The sequence below is a fragment of the Pinus tabuliformis genome, chromosome 6 (assembly GCF_031772625.1).
Source record: "Pinus tabuliformis cultivar Carrire ecotype Pingquan chromosome 6, CPIR1, whole genome shotgun sequence".
Lineage (NCBI taxonomy): Eukaryota > Viridiplantae > Streptophyta > Pinopsida > Pinales > Pinaceae > Pinus > Pinus tabuliformis.
Window position 1 is genome coordinate 1,819,015,527 of NC_142292.1, and position 21,804 is coordinate 1,819,037,330.

The 21,804-nt window shown below is 39.9% G+C and overlaps 1 protein-coding gene across 1 annotated transcript; it reads left to right on the plus strand.

Annotated features, from left to right (window-relative positions):
• The first annotated feature begins 3,936 nt into the window (after nucleotides 1-3,936).
• Nucleotides 3,937-5,256, plus strand: LOC149266288 (uncharacterized). Its single transcript, XM_089407769.1, has 2 exons — nucleotides 3,937-4,609; nucleotides 4,829-5,256. The coding sequence occupies exons 1-2, from the start codon at nucleotides 3,937-3,939 to the stop codon at nucleotides 5,254-5,256; spliced, it is 1,101 nt and encodes a 366-aa protein (XP_089263895.1).
• Nucleotides 5,257-21,804: the final 16,548 nt, after the last annotated feature.

Sequence of the window (21,804 nt, forward strand, 5' to 3'; positions counted from 1 at the left end):
TAACAACGATGGAAGGTAGCATTTGGCAGCATTAACAAGAAAGAAACACGAAAAAAAACTCTGAAAACGGTGAAAAAACAAGCAAAATGGATCCACCCCTAGACGGGGAGGCAAGAGATATGACGACCCATTCATGGCAATGGGAGATGACAACACGAAAAATAGGGCATCAACAACTACGCTTCTAGTCGTTGAACCTTTTTCCCCGTCAATGCCTCCCCTAGTTTTCATGAATGTTCACTCTGAGATTAAGATCAATCCATCTACTATATCAACTTGTTAAATGCATGCTTTAATTCTCAAATTCCATTAACATATATTAAGGACAATGCTCCATTTACTAACGTTGATTCCTTCGATACACTCTTTATGCCACCCCCAACCCTAGAGTAAATGTTATGTGGTTTATAGCATTTTTAATGGCCCTTAACACTTTAAGCCTTCATCAAGGACCTAAGTGCCCTAATTACCTCCATTGACCTTGACCAATGCATTGAGACAACCCTCTTAGGATACAAGACATCATAGAGTTACCCACATTCCACTATGAGGTCAATACCATTTATAAAGGGTCTATATTATGATTTTAGGTCATTTGCATTGCCAATGAGCCTTAGAGATTCATTTATGATATAAGTCTCTTATTTTCTTTCCTTAATTCTAGTTAAGGTCCCAATAGCCACATCCCCACTATGTAAAATTTTTGTATCCATGTCCATATCCACCTTGTATGACAAAGTTCCACTTTAAGTATCTATGTTATGGCCATGGCCTTGATCATGGCCCATTAGCTCAAGCAACTTAAGTTATGACGAAAATACCTCAACTTCTTCCTCGAGCATCGCCTCATAATCATCCCTAGTGCAAAAAATATCATATCAATGTCCATATCCCACTTTAAGAATGATGATATAGTAAACAAGGCATGTTGTGTGGTTTGAGGTCTTGCTCATGTCTCTTAGTTCCTAGAAGATTCACCTAGGAGCTAAGGGCCTTATTTTCATGCCATACACACTAGCAAGGCCTTGAGACCCATCCCTATAATGCAAATCAGTATAGAACCAACCATATTCCACAAAGAGGCAAGACATCCTCAGTTTCTAAGCATCCCCAATGAGGACACTAGTAGCTTTGCTATGACTTTAAAATCAAATAACAATAATTATTATTTATTACCTTTTTAATGAGAATATATATATATATCTATATATATATATATATATTATATATCTTAAACTTATTGTATTATTTTTATCTATTTAAAATAATGAATAATATATGCATATATTTAAATATCTTCCCCATAGTAAAATAAAATGGTTTCAATATTCACCTATGTAAATTCATTTTAACCATGGATCTATCAAGGCACGTGAGGGATTAAATTTGGTGAGGTGTGAATTTCTTTTAGAGTGCAATATAAGATTTTCATTGTTTAAATTGCATTTTTTAACATATAAATGGATTCAACCCCTTCAAAATTACCTTAAACACTTGGATTGTCTAGAACACACAACTTAAGCTCTAAATTCCAAGAAATATTTTGATTGTTTTTTTATTAAAATATTTTACTTATAGCTCATTTTCTTTATTTATTCTTAATCATTTTTAAATTCCATATATTATATTAAGAATTTCAAGAATATATATATATATATATATATATATATATATATATATATATATATATATATATATATATATATATATATATATATATATATATATATATATATATATATAGATATATAGATATATAGATATATATATATATTTCCTTCCTTTTTTCTGTATAGAGTTGATACAAAAATAAATTAGTTAGAATGGATATTTATTAAGTTTACTTATATTGAAATACTTTAAAAAATAATAAAAATATAAATTTTCAAGTATTTTTAATTACTCTTTTTTAAAGCTCATATAAAAATTATGTTATTTTACATTAGCATTTAAATGTTTTATTTATGTTTGAGAATAAGAAATATTTTTACAACATCTTTTGAGTTGTAATGTCAATAACCAACCGAATGAACACAATGAAAATATGATTATTAATATTTTACAATGTTTTTAATTAAAACTAACCAAATAATATTAGCCACATCTTACATAGAAGGGAGAGCGAGCGACCATGGCGGAAACGAGGGTTTCTGAGTAACTGCAACAGTTTCAGAGCTGGAAGTGAACAGAACATGGATAGCAGCACTGTTAAGAAGGGGACAAAAGCTGACTGTCCAGATGGGTGCAGAGGGGTCCATTGGGACCCCCACCTATAAACAAATAATCATGCAGAAACAGAGACAGCAAGCAAAGGAGGGAGTCAGAATCCCCGGGAATGACAGGCTCAAGCAGAGCGGCGGGAAAAACAAGGAGAAAACACAAGTGGAAGCCGATGAACCAAGTAGTAATACAATAAACCAAGGCAAAGAAGATGAGGGTTTGGAAGACAATGGAGACAAAAACGCTTCAGGACAAAATCTGACAGGAAACAAGGAAAAACAACGAGGAGCAAACGGGGAGCCCACAGACAGCAGGCGGGGGAACAAAGAGAAGGAAGGGGACACAAGCTCGAACCCCAACAAAGACTCAACAGCAAACGGTATTTGTAAACCAAGGAAAGCTGATAGTCTTAGAGTTGTAATAACGGATCCAGAAATACAAGCCTTTAGAGAGCACATGACAGAACATGCAGTCATTTGCAAGTTCATGGGAATGTGGCCAACTGAAAGAGCCTTGTGTTAGTGGATCAGACAGCATTGGAAGCCCAGAGGAGATGTTAAACTGCATTTGGGAGCCAAAGGTTTCTTTACAGTTGTGTTCACTAACCTGGAAGACAAGGACAGGATTTTCGATGGAGGCCCGTATTTCATGGCCTCAGCTGGTTTATACATGCGACCATGGAAACCGAACTTTGTTCCGGAGAGGGAATCCTTCACTCAGGTTCCAGTGTGGATCCGCTTGTTTTCTCTCCCGATAGACTATTGGGGTTTGAATGCTCTAAAGCAGATTGGAGACCAGTTGGGGACTTTTGTTAAAGCCTCAGAGGCAACATTGCAGAAGAAATACACCTCCTACGCAAGAATATGTGTGGAAATGGATGTATCAGGGGCACTGTACGAGGGATTGTGGCTCGAATACAGGGATGAGGATTATTTTCAGGAAATAGACTATGAGCAGATCCCGTTTTGCTGCCGGAAATGTCATGAACACGGACATCTAATAAGGGAATGCCCTATGAACAAGAAGGAGGAGGACAGCAAAATAGAACCAGCAAATAAAGGCAAAGATAACTTTATAACCCCGAAGTGAAGGCAGAGAGCCAACAGAAGAAGGGCATACAGAACAGGAATAGAAAGAAACAACAACAACAATACTTTTGAGCTCTTAGATCTGGAGACAGACTCAGAGGAGATACAGAAAACCAAAGCAGCAGACAAGGAGCCAAGAGACAAGGAGGAACGAACTAGGAAAGAAGAGGAAGAGGACAAACACAACAATGAAGTCCAAATGGGGGAGCAACCAGAAGAGCCGAAGGAGGATACAGACATGTTAACCAGTGATGGAGGGAGCGAGGACATTGAGCTGGAGGAAGTTTTAGCCCGGGAAGGAATGAATCTACCTGCCATAGTGGAAAATTGGAAAAATCAAGGTATAGAAACGGTACCAGAAGAAGAAATCAAAAAAATCAGTGATCTGTTTACAGCAAGGCAGAAAGCAGCTCTAGAAAGGCAACATAGAAAGCTAGGCATCACAAGAGGTAATAGTCTCCACCCGAAGAGTCTTCTATGGAACTCATCAAGCTCACGGCAAAAGAAGAAAAGGGGCCAAAAGACAAGCAATGAAGCTCTGCAGGAGCTAGGAATGATAATGATCAACTCAGGGAAAATGAAGGCTCTTAGCGCCTTCCCGTCCTTTCAATAACCCCTCTAGTTTATCATGAAGATCATTTCTTGGAATGGAAGAGGGCTAAACAGCCAAGCAAAGCACAGAATGCTGAAACGCAAGTTCCAGAAATATAGACCGGAAATCATGTTCTTACAAGAAACCAAATGCAATGGATCCAGTATGGCAAGGATATCCAAGAAGATAGGAAGGCACATAAATTTTCTAGAAGTTGAAAGTCATGGCAGAGAAGGAGGACTGGCAACTATATGGGACACAAGAGAAATTCAAATACTATCTGCAGAAGCGAACAAGCACTTCATTGCTATGGAAGCTCAACCCACAGGTAATTCTGAATCTTTTTTATGTGTAAATGTCTATGGACCTCAGAAGATAGAGGATAAAATCAATTTCCTGAATTCTTTAAATAGGCTCATTAGCAGGCACCCAATGTCAAAATGTATTATGGGGGGTGACTTCAATATGATAACAACCCTTCTAGAGAAGAAAGGGGGTCTTAGGAAACTTAATGGGAATGCGGAGTCTTTCATTAGTTTCATTGAGAATGCTAAATTGGTAGACATTCATACCAAGAGTGGCAATTTCACATGGAACAATAGAAGAGGGGGAAATAGAATGATTGCCTCTCGCTTGGATAGATTTTTGGTTTCCGAGAGCATCATAATGGCTGGTATCCTTGTAGAGTCAGATATCCTTCCCAGTGGAGGTTCGGACCACGGGCCAATATCGCTCATAGCTGATGTTCATGGCACACCAAGGAATAAACCTTTTAGATTTGAAAAATTTTGGTTGGATCATCCCAGCTTCCTTCAGATGGTTGAAAAATGGTGGTTAGAACCTATGGAGGGTGAGGGCTCTAAAATGTTCAATTTGTAGAAGAAATTAAGACTTACTAAAGATAAGATAAAAGAGTGGAATAGAACAGTTTTTGGGGATATTTTCAAGGAAAAAACCTTTATAGAAAATAAGTTGGAACAAATTCACAGAGAATGGGCAGCTGGACAAAGAAGTGAGGAATCCATCGAACAGGAAAAAACTCTAAATCAACAGTGGCACAGTCGATGTCGGCAGGAAGAAATCCTATGGAGGCAAAAATCAAGGATTCAGTGGCTAAAGGAGGGAGAGCAGAATACTAAATTTTTTCACAGATCTGCTCTAGATTACAGAAGTTCAAACAAAATTCTTGAGATGAGAAATGAAAATGGGGAGTCAGTTAAGAACCACCATGACATATCAGAGTTGCTCTCAACTCATTTCAGATCCACAGCACAGGAACCGCAGTTAAACAGAGGAGAAGCCATCAGGGAACTTTTAAAAGCCATTCCTAAAGCTGTAACCTCTGAGCAAAACTAGGCCCTTAATAGGGAAATCACATTGGAAGAGGTAGAGGAAGCTGTAAGAAGCATGCCAAATGATAAAGCCCCTGGGCCGGACGGGTTCACAATAAATTTTTACAAGGCTTGCTGGCATATTGTGAAGCAGGATATTTGGGAGGTTGTAGAGGACTCCAGGCGTTCTGGAACCATACTCAAATCCATAAACTCGACCTTCATAGCGCTAATTCCAAAGGTAGAGGAAGCTAATACCCCTGAAAAGTTCAGACCTATCGCTCTCTGCAATGTCATCTATAAAATAATATCAAAAGTTATTGCCAATAGGCTGAAGCCCATTCTCCCGGGCATCATCTCTGAAGAGCAATCGGGTTATGTAGAGGGAAGGCAGATATTAAACAATATTATCCTTGCACAAGAGATGATCCACACTCTCCATTCAAGGAAAAAAGTAGGGATGCTAATGCAGCTGGATTTATCAAAGGCTTATGACAAGGTGAGCTAGAAATACCTCGAAGCAATTTTGGATGCTTTCGGTTTCAATAGGCATTGGGTTAACTGGATTCTGGCCCTCATCAAATCCTCGAGATTCTCGATCTTAGTCAATGGAGCCCCCTCTGAACCATTCTCACCTTCGCGAGGAATAAGACAGGGCGATCCTTTGTCCCCTTTCCTATTCGTTATCCTCATGGAGGGTCTCAGCAGAATGATAGCCAAGAAGAAAGCTGAAGGGGAAATTAAGGGTATTCAACCAATCCTATCTATTCCTGCTACTACCCATCAGCAGTTCGTGGACGACACTATGTTACACGGCAGCCCCACAGTGAAAGAGGCCTTGGCATTCAAGGAAATCTTAGATCTCTTTAGCAGAGCCTCAGGAATGGAAATCAACTTCTCCAAATCTACGATCTTCTTCTTCAACACTCATCATGCTATTCAAGCTCACCTTTCTCAACTTCTAGGCTTCCGGATAGGCAATTTACCTTCGAGATATTTAGGAGTTCCCCTTACTCTGCGGCCTTGGTAGAAAGTGCATTGGGAAAAGATCATAGCCAATATGGAAAACAGATGCAAACACTGGACACACAGGGTGCTTAACTTTGCAGGAAGATTAATCCTCACCAAGGTTGTGTTATAGTTTATACCACAATACTTATTATCCATGCTACCAGCCCCCAAAGGGATTCTTCAACAAATCAGAGCAACACAGAGATCCTTTTTATGGAGCGGGAATGGGAACAAGAGAAAGTGGGCATTAGTTGCCTGGAACAAATTATGCAAGCCGAAATATGTGGGGGGACTAAATCTAGTGGATCTGGCGGTTGTCAACATAACCTGTGGAGCAAAGCTATGGTGGAGATGGATTAAAGAGCCCAATTTGCCATGGGCCAGACATTGGAAACACAAGTACATCCCTAACTGTAATTATCAGGATCTCATAAGATTGCAGGAGGTTCCAGAGGGCTCGCCCATATGGAATCTTGCAAGACAAAACCGCAGCCTAGTGCAGGAAAATAGCTTCTGGGAAATACGCAATGGCAGGCTAGCCCTGTTTTGGGAAGATGCATGGCAACAATTCCCCAAATTAGACACCCCAGAGTTAGCACATCTCAAACAGATCAGCCAGCACGAAGGCAGAAGCAGAGTCTGCCATTACTGGGACCTGAGCAGCAGAGATGCAAACTGGAGAGAATGGATACATCTCAACGCTGATAACAACATTGAGGGAAATGAAAGCATAAAACAACTCAACAGTCAGATTCTTAAGAGAAGGATAAGGAAAACAGAGGAAGAGGATCAGCTCAGATGGGGTATGACAGGAAATGGAAATTTCTCATTAAAAGAAGCGAGGGAGTTGTTAGTAAAGGCAGAACAGGAGGACGCAACGCTCTGGTGCAACAAAGTGTGGGACAGTTTATTTTGGCCGAAAATTAAGACCTTCTTATGGTTACTAATGCGAAACAAAACCCTGACATGGGACAAGCTGCACAGGAAAGGGTTCGAAGGGCCTTCCAGATGCTCGATGTGTTCAGGTGAAGAAGAAACTATAAACTACCTATTTAATTCGTGTGATTGGGAAAACCGTCTATGGAACTGGATGGAGGGAATTCTACGGAAATCAGACCGAGATCGAGAGTCCATCCAAAACATGATTTTAAATTGGCAAAACAATTTCTCCAAAAACCAGAGAGTCAATAACATCTGGAAAGCCATGCCAGGCTTTGTATTGTGGACAATATGGAAAGAGCGCAACAGGAGGGTATTTCAGGATGAACACAGAAATATTGAGCATTCAAAAGTAACTATTCTTACAAATATTAAAAAATTGATTCAGATAAAGTGCAAGACAGATCCCAACGAAAAGCCTTCGGCTCGAGACTTACATATCTTGAAGTGATTTCAACTGGAAATCAACCATAGCATCATGACGCCGAGACACCAGCAACAACCAAACTCGGAGGCCGATAGATGGAATTGTCCGCCAGAGGGAGGTTTGAAGCTGAATTTTGATGGTGCCTCTAGAGGCAACCCCAGGATAGCTGGCATTGGAGGTGTTATTAGAGACCAGGAAGGAGAAATTGTGCATATTTACTGCAGAGAGTTGGGGGAAGGCACGAACAATGAGATGGAGTTCGCGGCGTTAGAACAAGGGTTGAGAATTCTAAGGAATCTACCGACAGGCAATGTAGTGGTAGAAGGCGACTCGTCCCTAGTTATTTCAGTCGCAAAGAAAATTCAGGGAGGCACTCAAGCAAGCAAAGCCATGAGACACTAGAGGCTAGCCAAGGTGACGAAGAACATTGCACAGTTAATCGGTGAAATGAAAGGATTAGTCTTTCAATCGGTCAGGCGTAAGGCAAATGGGCTAGTTGATTACTTGGCAAACTACAGTATTGACAACCAAGACAGGGGATGGGACAGCTGTTGGCAGCAAGTGGATTGTCCTCGCCTTAAGGAGAGATGCTTACAGCTGGCAAGAGAGGACGTGGGTAATTTAAACCGGGCTTAACCGGAAAACGACAGACTATATCGGTCCCTCAAAATGAAATACTCGGGAGACGATATGAGTGGCGAAGGTTGGCACAGGTCGAAAGGACAAGCCAGGCGAATGCATTTATGGCAACAGAGGGTGCACAGAGATCACATCTTCAAGTTGATATTTCGAAGGGACTACTGCAGCTGCCCCCTCAGCAGGATCAACATTTGGTACGAATACATTCATCAAGGTATGAGCAACATTTATTTGTATATCAGGAGACATCACGCAGCATTCACGGCCACCCACAGGAACTATGATAATAGTACTCCCATGACGTTTCGGGAGGTGAGGTTTACCGTGGGAAACCTCAAGGCAAAAAACTATTTAACAAACGGTTGGAGCAACGTTTCATTCACTCCTTCTAAGGGCATTACTTTGGGTTACAATTGTTCTCGAGTCCGAGCTGCTATTCAAGCGACGGGTAACAGGGAAGAAATGGATACTGGGAATTGTCGGAGCATCAATGCAAATCAGGAGCTCCGGGCTGCAAGGAGCGTGTATGAAACACGAACGACTACAAGAAACAAACGAAGAATTGCTGAGATGGAGGCTGCGGTAAAGGAGGAGGAACAGCCGCGCGATGAGGAGGACATCGCAAGGGAGGTAGATTGGTTGATGGACCCAGGCACTGCATCCAGGCGTGCTACTCAATTCGTGCGCACACAAGTAGAAAGCTGGTGGATCAAGACCCTCTTGGCGAAAGCTCTGGATTCCAAGGATGAAGGGAACCAGAACTCTCAAGGGGAAAACCATATCTCTGAAGCCCAACTAAAAAGTCTGATTGAGATTTGCGGAGCGTTGGACAACAAGATTTCGGCTGTGCATGATGTTGCGGAAACTGTCACTAAGAAATTAACTCTGCTTATTAGACTTCTCCGGCAGACGTTGAGTCCGGATCCCCCGAGCTCTGATAGCAAGCAGCAAGCACCGCCGAAGGAAATTCATAACTACCGATCCCTGCAGGAAAGAGTGGACAAGCACGTCCTGGAACAGGGCTTGGACACTATTAGTAGGATCAGGATGCCTCCGCAGTAAATCAGGAATGTATGTGCCATCTCTTTGGTTTTGTCTATTGTCTGTTTCGGTGGACCTCTTGAACTGTAATTTTGTCTTATCCTGAAAGTATGCTAGTTACAATGATGCAGTTCAAGAACTGTCTGTGGTATAGATATGCATAGTAGATAAAGGGCTAGGCCACCCTGCGTGGTGTGTGGTTAGCATTTTGAACTATCATAGTTTCTTGTTGTCTCAGGGCGGATGTCTTGTGTCTATTGACCTGTCTGCCTCAGGTCTCGATCTGCAACAACAGATTTTTTGTACTATATTTTGTTTCATAATATATCTATCTGACTTACACAAAAAAAAATTAAAACTAACCAAATAGATATATTTATTTTTGTTTTTAATTATAAGTGGATCTTATTTTTTTTTATTTAGAAAATATTTTATATTTATTTTAAAATGGAAACGTGTCAACTTAATACTCATCTCCCTCATATTAGTCTTGGCCTCTTCACAAGGTAATATATACATTTTAAATTACTTTTATCTTTTCTAAAGTCGTCATAAAATAATATTATTTCAAAAGAACATCCAAATATTTTATTTATGGTTGAGAGTGAGAGTGAAATATTCTCACCACATCTTTTGAGTTGTGTGAGAGTGAGATTATTGAAATTTTATAATGTTTTTAATTAAAACTAATCGTTAACCAAATAGGTATCTTCATTTTTGTTTTTAAATTATGGTGGATATTGTTTTTTATTTAGAAAATATTATATTTTTATTTTGAAAAAACACATTCACCTTATACTCAAATATCAAATATTGATTAATAATAACTTTTAGGAAATTAAAGAAAGACATTATTGAATTAAGGCTTCTGTGATCCATATCAAGTTTTAGATATAATGTTTGCGGCTATAATCACATCAAAATTCCTTGGTTGACGCATTTCGAACCAGTTTCGAACTAGCAAATGGGCCTTTCAAATAGGTTTCGAACCAAGTGTGGTTCATCGCCAGGACAAAATGAAGAATCAAATCATGGTAGCTAGTTAAATAGAGAGACCAGTCATTCAAACAGCTAGAAAGAAACTACTACCTTTGACCAAAGGAAACATCTACATTTAACTAGACTTTAACTACAATTGACTAATCCAAGCGATAAGAATAAATTATTATTTATTAATCAATTAATAAGTTCTTAAATAATAAGAACTAATTAAAAACTAAAAATAAATATTTTAGTTAAATTTTATATATGTTTATAAATATATATATATATATATATATATATATATATATATATGTTGAATTTTATTTATATTATAAATATATATAACTTAAATATACATGTTTATAATTAAAATATTTTAAATATGTATAAATGAAAACTTGGATAATATAAATACGCTGATTAATAGAAAATAAAACTTAAAAAATATATATATCAGTTAAATTTATACATATATAAATATATATATTATTTAAATTTTTGTTTATCTAATAAATTAAATATATATGTTTATAAATACCTAAAAACCTTCATTACTGCATCTTTATGAAAACTTATTATAATTACCATGTTTCATTAAATAAACGCCAATTAGAAAATATATATACGTTAAAATCTCTTCTTATCTATTTTAAATTATAAACTTACATTAATACTACTATATGAATATTTTTTTTTAATAATAAAAATAATAATCTTTATGAAAACTTACTTATTATAATTATCATGTTTAATTAAATAAAAACCAATTAAAACATATATAGAGGTTAAAATCTCTTCTTATCTATTTTAAATTATAAACTTATATTTTTTTTTGCTGAAGCAAGAGCCAGACCTTCTATTTCATTAATCAGTGAATAAAATACATAAAATACAACATTCTTCGATAAGTGGTGGCCTAAGGAGAAAACCTAGCACTAATTGTTAACGGGTCAAAGGCAAAGGCCCTGACCCCTACAACCAAACCTCAAAACTCTCTAAAGAAATATACTACGGAAATCGGCTAACAAGAATCTAGAGTCAGACCTGAAGAGGAACATATGTGCCAATCTTTAAATATTTCATGTCCGCATAACTCACAAACCCGCGAATCCGTAGAATGTATAAAAAGCTGCTTCCCATCAAGAACATTTTGCTTCTTGCCATTTACCTGACTTACATCTTTAATCTCAACCATCGAACCTCTTCGCCCGATCCCACAGCTATGGCCAATATCGTTGTGCTTAGAAGCATGACGTTTACCCATATGGACCCACCAACATGCTCAATCAATCCCATTCGTAGATCTGCCTTGCAAGATCCGACGATTGAGGATCATATCGCACCGATCTACATCACCAAACAATAGCGTGCGATGAGGGCGGTATTCCATCCAACCCCACTACCATGTGGAGCTCGCTGAATGGAATCGCTCCCAAAATGGAAAAACCACTTCCCATTTGCAAGGCTTGCGATCACCAAAAAACCGCCCAGGGCACAGTATTGCGAATAAAGAATAAAAACCCCAGGTTTCTAGGCCGCTGAGAATTCCCGGTTTCCGGCCTCTCACTGCATCTACTCTACCTGAACCAATGTGAGAAGAATCTCCCACCATCCTACCTGTCATCCAGAAAACTGAATCGCCTGGGTTGTGTTGTGGGGAAAAATGCCTATGTAGGACGATCCTATCCACCTAAGGTGTGACAGTGCCTTAGCAACAAACGAGTATAGCTATACTGGTTTCTTCCTTTATGAAATGTGAAAGAAGAGAGATCAATAGACTTACCGGTGTCTTCCGTTTGTCCCTTGATCCAATCTCCCTTCTCTTTGGGTGTTCACAGCTACTTGCCTTCTTGCTTATCTAGCTACAACTTCCTGCAAGATCACAAGAGAACAGCTACTTGCGACAAGAGAACAGCTACTTGAGACAAGAGAAGAACACTACACAAAGACAGATGTTCACATTCATAACTAGTTTAGGATTAGAAATAAACCAAATACACTAATACATTCATACATCAAAATACATCAGCATATAGGAGAAACCAAGATAGCTTTATTGATGCATAACAAGGCTCAGGAAGAGATACAACCCAGAGGGCTCCAATCCAGCATCTCCTTCCCAGCAAATGGAATTCCTATCTTCAGTCCCTTCAAAGCATTAAGCACCCAATGATTCCAGTCTCAAACCAACAGCAATTCTTTGCAATAACAAAATTCCAACCCCCAGATCTCATGGAGGAGAGATCCATATATAGATGTTTGGAGAGAGGATGAGTCAGCTTGAGATCTGACTAGTGTCCTCTCCCTCTGTCAGTTCTTGAGTCCACTTGGAGGTTCTTGCTTCCACTTGGAGATTTGGAACCTCTTACTCATCACCAGTCGAATTCCCTGAGGCAAGTGTCATTTTGGAAGCTTCCTGGGTTTTGACACCTTGAGAAATGAGCCTGCCACTTGTCCACTCTGGTTCAGCGTAGGTAGCCTTTGGTCCAATTGACATTCAAAGCAGGTAGCCAGTGTTGGCTTTGACATTCAGCACAAACAGCTAGTGTAGCCACTGAAATGATCCTGAATTGACTTGTTTTTGAGCAATTTCAGGTGGAGAACTTCTGTGAATTGCTGTGGTTTGTTAGCCTTGTTCCTCTCGGGGTAGGAACAACATGTTTAGGGACTTTGGATCCCTTAGATTATGGACATTTCATGCTGAATGCTGTAAGGCACAAAAATGTCTATAACAGTTGCCCCCTAAAGTATGAGGCTGTTTATCGGGCGAAATGCTTTATCAGGGGGATCCGAAGTTCATCCAATGCTGGGAGGAGACCTGTAATAAGATACAATACAATACACTATTTTTCATATTGCTTTCATGATCTAGCTGAGGCGGGCATTCCCATGCTCAGCTTTATAAATACATTTTTTCTGTACATAGAACAGACAATCGTCTGATGATAGACTGATAATTTTGATGAAATTACCATCCTTTGAGTAGGATGATTATCTGCTGCAATGATGTACATGTCAATGTCTTTATTTTTCCTGAATATATATCGCAGCCCAGATGGATGAAACTATATCCGGGGTCTTCAAACTCGTTCGATCTTCACTCTAAGTACAAGTCGATCCATGTGAGAATTGTTCTGAAGTCGAACATGGAAAGACATCGCTTGATTACCGGTCAATGATGTAAAACGTTAACAAGCGCGAGAGGAATCACCGATAATGATAATGACCCTCAAGGTACTGCAATACAATTCACGTGGTGTGAATAAAGGACTTGGCGTCGAACACCACGCAAAATCCTTCGGTCGAAGGTCATTGATGTATACCTGTCGTCGGAAGTGAGAAACTTGCCATTGTGGCATGCAAGCTTCAAAGTACTGAAGGGGTTGTTCCTAGATCAACTTCTTGGATAATGAGCTGATGTCGACAAGAAGCGATCCGTCAAAGGAGGGCCTTAATGAATCCCACATCAGTGACACGGAACGGAGCTAATGATTTTAATGGAGGTGAAAACGATCTGTGACATATTATTCAGGGTGGCGGTCACGAAAGGATGAAGGATAATGTATGGCAGCGGATGGGACACGGTTGACTTTTTCTGAACGACTTCTCTTGAACATGTGGCGACACTGATACGATGGATCGGTAGCATTACCCCAAATATGGATGGTATGGCGAGACCATGGATGTGACCAGTGAATGAAACAACCCAACCCGATTGTGGTACGGAGGAAAAGTGTCATGTTCAAGAGCGACTTGCTACCATCAAAGTTTTCTTTAGTTTCTCCCAATTTTTCCCCAGTCATTGCTGACCAGTACCTCTTTATTTTTGTCAATCTTGAGGAGGATAACATATGCTTGTTCTATAACCTGCCCTTCGGGTAAGCCCATCGCTATGTTTTAATGAGCCTAGCGATAGTGAAACTCGTTCTCGTCTAAAGACAAGTTTGTCGCTATTTAATGATTTTAACGAGTCTAACGATAAGGATAACTCGGTCCTTTTCATTTTTAGGGAGTGTGAAAAGGTACATAAAGTTAACTCCAAAATTCCTTTTTCGTCATCTAATCCCTTAAGTCCGAAAAAGTATAAAACAATACAGAAGGGATGAGTTTTCGATAGTTTTAACGAGCCGAACAAAACAAGCGCTCGATCGTTTTGTGCAATAATCCCTCAGGTCCAAAAATATTAAAATCTAGAGGAGGGATAGCTCTTCATGTCCTTTAACGAGCTGGAAGGCCAAGGACTCAGCAATCTTTTCATATTTTATGAGTCAATTGAAAAGAGCTTAAAGAAGACTCGTCTTTTGAGGAACGAGTGATAAACAGGGTTAGCAGCGGATTCCAGGTACAGGTTGGAATTTTCCAATCACGGCAGTGTCACAAGGATGGCTAGGTGAAATCACTCTTCGCAGCTGTTCCTCAAAATGGGTAAACAATCATATGGAGGTAAACGATCGGCCAAATGAAAAGTGGAGGTGACGGTGCAAACACGACCAAGGCTTTAATGGCTGATGATATTACATTCACAGTGGTTATTTACCGGGATAGTTCATTTTTTAACGAGCTTAAACACGGGTGGAAACATTTACTCGAACTTATGTTTATTTTTTAACGAGCATGAACTATGTGCTAAAACTGCTCGGATCTTGCGTTTATTTTTTAACGAGCATGAACTTTGTGCTAAAACTGCTCGATATTATATGGTCAAATATTTTATTTTTACCATGACTAGCTTCGCCCTTTTCAAAGATAGTACTGTATCCTCAATTGCTACATCAAACTAGTTAGAAATGAATAATATTTGCATGAAAATGAGATTATAACCCTAATATTTCGCTTTGAACTACGTAAAAAGCCATTAAAAGGTGTTTTTACCTCTCATTTTACCATTTCATTTGAACTTGGTTTGTTGGAGCTCTGGAGGTGCCTCTTCCCCCTTGATTTTCACCAGCTGATTCCGGGAGATTCTGCGGACGATTTTCGGCGCCGTCTGGACCAGGAGGAGCTAAACTCTAGCTCTTTCTTTTCATGGTTTCCTTTTTCCATTCTGTGCCTGTTTTCCTGTTCCCATGAGCCCCTGGGGTTTTGCTAGGGCGCTCTGCCATCAGCGCAGGCAGTCCATTCGAAACCTGCGTTGAATGTCAAGCTGCCTTAAGGCAGTTTGACCTTCAACGCAGGTAGGACACTAGCCAATTGCGTTGATCACAGAAAAGCAGTTCTATTGCACAGTTTTTGATGAAATTTTTCCAGTTTTTCATCAAACCCAGGATCTTACTCTTTCTCTTGTTTGTTTTGCAGGGAATTTTGAGCAAAATGACCCTCACATGGCGAGAACGAGAACATGAAGAGGAAGACATGATTGCCCTCCATGACCCTGTCACGGTGAACGCGCTGCGGAACTGTGGCCTGCTGAAGTTCTTCTGTATCTCTAGTATGAGAGCACAGATCTCTTTACTGCAGTATATGCTTGATGCTTGGGATCCTATTAACCAAGTATTTCAGATCAGGAGCAAGTCCATCCCTTTGACTGTGGTAGACATTTACTTCTTGACTGGTTTGTCGAGGCGGGGTGCCCCCATTTCTTTGTCTGGTTCGGCCCGAGGGAATGATTCCATGAGAGATTATGTCCGCCAGTATTGCAGGGAGGGATCCCAGCCGAGCAGAGACGGCAAGGTTATTATCCATGAGATTACTGACAGGTCTCTCAGGTCCATTCTGTATACTATTGGTAGGATGGCCGGTAGCGCATCTCTACATGTTGCCAACAGATCTTATGTGCAGCACGCCTTGGAGTGTCTCCAACCGAAAGTATTCAACTGGTGTGATGCAGTACTTCTTCAGATGAAAAGTCAGTTGAACAAGGTAAAGGACGGGAAGCTGAAGAACTTTGGATTTGGTTCTATTCTGACTGCCTTTGCCTTGGAGAAAATACCACTGATGCAGCCTCAGTATATTGCACTCGACTTGCCTTCTCCTACCGAGCCACGCATGCAGAGATGGGTTGATCACATGTCTAGGCATGCTGGTCAATCTCAGATTTATTTTACTGATACCTTCTTCAGGTGGTTCGAGCGCCAGGAGATGGTCTATTCCTAGTATCCATATGTTGGTATGGATTTCCGAGGTGATCCGCACTTGGTATTGCTGGATGGCGAACAATGGGGCGCTATTGGTAAAAATCTTTGACCATATCACTGTTTACTATTCTTATTCATAATGTCCTTGTGCTTTATTCTATCAAGACTTTAATCAAACTCATGTGTGCATGCAGATGTTGGTCCTGTTCGTCCAGCAGTTCGCCCGAGAGCGCCAGTTGCTGCCCCAACAGGGGAGATCACTGGGAGGGTTATTCTCCGCAACCTTGACGTGGCCGAGATCCTTACAGCTGTGCAGGAGCAGGTTGAGAGCCTTACTCTTGGCATTCCCGATGTGAGGATTGATGAGTTACCTTTACAGCTGCAGCGGCATACTACTGGCGTGCCTAGACGATGGACTCGTCTCTTGCGCATGATTGCACAGGCCGTGACGTGCTATCATGAGCATCACTAGGCTAGGGTGCCCCCTAGCAATTTTGAGTTTTTGGGTCATATGACCGATTTTGTCTTGGTTACAGAACATTATATATGAACGATAAACAACTTACATATATATATTTTGATTTTCGAGTTTTATTCTGGTTGAGTTATATGATCCATATGTACGACATTGATGATGTGTCTCTTTTTATAAATGTCACAAATGTCTATCTAACACATAGTTTGCTAATGAGTCGGTTAATGTGTTTAAGTTTCTGGAAATATGCTGGTATTGAATCGAATCAAATTGTCTTTCCAAAATCTTAACCCTTAGGAACATGCGATAAATAGCTGGATTGCGAACAGAATATATGCCATTGAGTTGTAGTATCACGAGCTGTGAGTCTAGCCTGACAATTAGTCGGCGTATACCATGGGTGATGGCATCAGAGAGTAGTTCTATCAACGCGCTATACTCAGCGATGTTATTCGTTGATTGCCCAATACACACACCTCTGAAACATACTAACTCGCCGCTTGGATCAAAAATGGCCCAGGCTGCGGAGGATAGGTTCCGCGAACTACGACTCGCTCCGTCGGCATATCCAACACATGTCTCCAGAAGGTTTGACATCTGCAATAAATGAAAAAAGTGGATCACTTCGACCAAAACAAATACTTTAGCGAAAACAAAATACAACAAAAGCATACAGGTTACTATTTAAGCATAGTAACGCTTGAGGTACAACCCATTACGGGGTTGCGCCAGTGGGATTCCGTCATAATCGATTAACTCGTAGGCTCCTTTTGCTAACACTCGTTTAACAATATAGGGGCCCATCCATAAGGAATTGAATTTACCTGCTCCCAGTTTATCGGATTCTTGGTCATAAAGCAAGACCAAGTCACCTTCTGAGAAAACACAGGGTTTGACATTTTTGTCGAACTGCGCCTTGACGTGTTTCTTATGGGCTTCGTTAGCCAAAGCGGCGTCACGACGGGTTTCATCCAATTGGATTAATTCCAAGAAACGAGCCTCTTCTTCCAAAGTTCTGGGGAGGAGATCAATTGCGAGTTTAAGCGACGAAATTTCGCACTGGATTGGCAAGACTGCTTCCAGGCCGTACACCAGTTGGAAAGGTGTGAACCCGGTCACGTTCTTTGCCGATGTTCGGTAAGCCCACAAGGCTGAGTACAGGATTAGGTGCCACCTTCTTTTTTGAACCCCGATCATCCTTTGCAACATACACTTCAGGACCTTGTTGATTGCTTCAACTTGTCCGTTGGCTTGCGGATAATACGGGGTAGAGCTGTCGTGAGATAGCCCTAGCTTGGCAGCTAATTTGACCATCATGTGATTGCGAAAATGCGATCCATGATCTGTAACTATAGCCTGTGGTACGCCGAACCTGGCGACTACATGATTGAAAAAGAAAAGGGCAGTTGTTTCACCAGTGTTATCTAATGTAGGCATCGCCTCAGCCCATTTGGTAAAATAGTCAACAGTGACTGTAATATACCCATGCCCCCCGGTCGAGGTGGGGTTACATTGCATGAAGTCGATGCCCCACTTGGTGAAAGGCCCAACAGTAACTATTGGCTGTAAAGGTGTGGGTGGTCTTCTGGTTTTGCTATCGAAAATTTGACAAGCATGGCAACTTCTGACTGCGGTTATGCAATCTTTGAACATGGTTGGCCAGAAGTATCCTGCTCTTAAGATTTTCTGTGCTGTAGCATATCCAGATTGATGCCCCCCACACGCGCCTGAATGACACTCATTCAGGGCTTTTTCGGCCTCTTCATGGGTGAGGCACCTCCTCAGAACTGTATCGATACCACGACGGTAAAGCGTATCACCGACGATCATGTAGTCTTTCGCTTGGTATCGTATACGTTTATGTTCTGAGTGAGAGGTGTCAGGCCTGAATTTTTGGGTTTGGAGATAAATTATTATATCTCCATACCACTCATTGCTTGTAGATATCAGAAACAAACTTTCATCCACGATTGACTCTTCTGATGTTTCATCGTTGGACGACGATGGGAGATCGCACAATAATTCTGCGAAAACTAAAGGTTTCTTTGATTTGGATTTTACAAATTCCAGATCAAACTCTTGAAGGATCGCTATCCATTTTGAATATTTGCCCCCCAACAACTGTCGTGACAATATATAAGTCATGGGGTTGCAATCTGATAGAATGGTAGTTTTCCGAAAGAGGACATAATGTCGAAATCTTTGTATCGCTTGAACAGCAGCGAGTGCTAGCTTTTCAACGTAAGAATATTTGCTTTCTGTATCATTCAAGTTTTTACTTAAATAATATATAGGATGTTCAATTCCATCTACTTCTTGAACTAAAACCATCGCAATGGTCTTATCCACTGCAGCCAAATACAGGTTAAAATCTCTTTGATAGTCCGGGGCATACATTAATGATGCTTTTACTAGAGAATCTTTCAGAGCATCAAAGGAAGCTTGCGCGACCTAATCCCAGACAAAAGGTACATCCTTTTTCAAAAGACGAGTATAACCTTTAGCAAGTTCTGCATAATTTGGAATGAACCTCCTTAGAAAGTTTGCTTTCCCTTGGAGTTTCTGAGTCTGAAGCAAATTTGAAGGTGGCGGCAAATTAATGGTTGCCTGAACCTTGCAAGGGTCGAGACGAATCCCATCCTTAGAGACTACAAAGCCAAGTAAACGACCAGAACCGACTCAAAATACACATTTGTGTGGATTGAGTCTTATCTTGTAGTGTCGGCAACGTAGAAATATCGCTCTTAAATGCTGCGGATGATCAGTCCGCTTTCGCGAATGGGCCGGAAGGTCGTCGAGATAAGGTTGAACGATGTTCTTGGTGTCATGGAAGGCATGATTCATTGCCCTTTGGAACGTTGCCACTGCGTTCTTTAAACCAAAGGGTAATTTTCGATAAGCGAATGTGCCCCACGGATAGATGAAGGCAGTCTTTGACTGGTCCTGTGGGCGGATATTTATTTGATTATACCCAGAAAATCCATCCATGAATGAAAAGATTTCACATCCGGCGCATTCATCAATTATCTGGTCGATGAAGGGTGTAGGGTAGTTGTCCTTCGGACAAGCTTGGTTTACATCCCTATATTCGACAAACACTCTGATTGTTCCTTGTTTCTTCATAACAGGGACAATATTCGATACCCAATCGGTTAGAGGAACCGGGTAGATGAAACCAGCATGGAGGAGTGTTGGGCCTCAGTTTTGATCTTATTTTGCTTTGAGAAACTTACCTAACCATCCATTTATCCTTCATTTTCACTCCATCCATTTCATTTTAATGAATATTTGATGTCTAATCAGGTATTTAGCTTTAATTTGTCAATTTCTAAAGTTTTTATAAAAGTTTGATTTTAAGTGCAATTTTGGCAATTTCAGAAATTCCCGTAATCACTTCATGGTTGATATGGATGCAGGCCACTTCAGCACGAACGGGATACATGAATGGAAAGCTTGGGAACTAGGACCAAGCCACCTATGCTTGGTCCCAATAGAACGAGCTTTATTATGCCTATTTGGAGCTAGTCAATGATGACTAGTCATCCAGAAATCCCATCTAAATAGGGCAATTTTGAGATTCCATGATATTAGTCATATTTCTTGGGATGAGAGGAGTGGATTCGACTTGGATAGGTGGCTTAGAGTAGATAATATTGTTAGAGTAAATATAGATCAGTTGGTTTCATGAAACTCCTTATTTAAGAGCCACACTTTGATGGCTCAACACATTGACTTATGATACTTTTATGCTGTAATATTTTTGGTTTGAAGACTTAATTTGAAGACTTGTGTTACTCTCATTTTTTCTTCTCAATACATGGATGTGTGACTGATATAAAGCTTCTGATATCATCTTCAAAAGTGTGCAAGGCAAGGGTGGAGGGCCCCCACTCCAAGCTAAGTACACTTCCAAGTTAAACTAGTTTTATTTCATTGCAAATCTGGTTGATGGTAGCTTTAGTTTTTCAAAGTCTTATTTCAGATTGCCTTATGGTTATTCATAGTGATTGATTTCATTTGTTAATGGTTTATTCGTCATCTAATTGAGTTGGAAAACAAGTGTTCAAGTTGGGCATTCCCTCTATGAAATGGTGAATCAGAACTAGTCTCTTTTGTTTACATGCAAATAGTTTGTTTCCATTTAGATTTATATCTTAAGATGAATGAGTTATGATGGAAAACTTTAAGTGTCTCTTAAGTTAAGAGCCTCTTTCATGTATGATTTATGCATCTTGAGTTATTGGTTACAATCTCTAATTCATTAAGTAATAACTGAGGTGAAAGTGGACTTCTTGAGTTCAAGAACCCTTTCAATGTTTTCTCTTTTGAGTTGATTGAATTAGAGTTATTAGATATATTTTCTTTAGCTTTTAATCATTTATCTTTCAAGGTTGGTTATATTAGATCTTCACAAATAGTGAATTTGCCTCAAAGAATAAACAACCCGTATTGATAGTAAATAATTGTGTTAGTTTGGGAACATAAATTAGCTCAACATTTTGGCGCCGTTGCCGGGGAGGCAAATATCGGCATAGTCAATAGAGAGATAAAATCTAAAATACACAAAAACATTAGTTACATTTCATTTCTTTAATTATGTTTCTTTATGCCTAGAGTTAGAGATCCTCAAGGTAGATTTATCAAAAACCCCCCACAAGTAGAGATAGGATCATCACATACACCAGTTACTGGTAATCCAATGATTGAAGAGCTGATTGAAAAACAAAGAAGTGGCCAAAGATTAACCTTGATTGAAAGGCAAACTTTGTCAGCTTGGGAAACAAAGCAAAAATTCTCCACTTCCGGAAAACCAAAAGAGAAAGGAAAACAAATTGTTTTTCCATCCATCGATCCTCCTATCTTCCCACAACTTGAACCTCCACCTGAAATTGAAACAACTCAAACAATGGCAGAAGGACATGGATCCGTTCATCTTAATGATGAAGAACAAAGAGCTGAAAATGAAAGACAAGAAAGAGAATG

Bases quoted from the DNA above. Each gene is read 5' to 3' on its own strand.
- LOC149266288 (XM_089407769.1), top strand. From the start codon at position 3,937: ATGAAGATCATTTCTTGGAATGGAAGAGGGCTAAACAGCCAAGCAAAG. The intron at 4,610-4,828 runs GTTCGGACCACG...GGAATAGAACAG, and splicing joins AGATATCCTTCCCAGTGGAG to TTTTTGGGGATATTTTCAAG.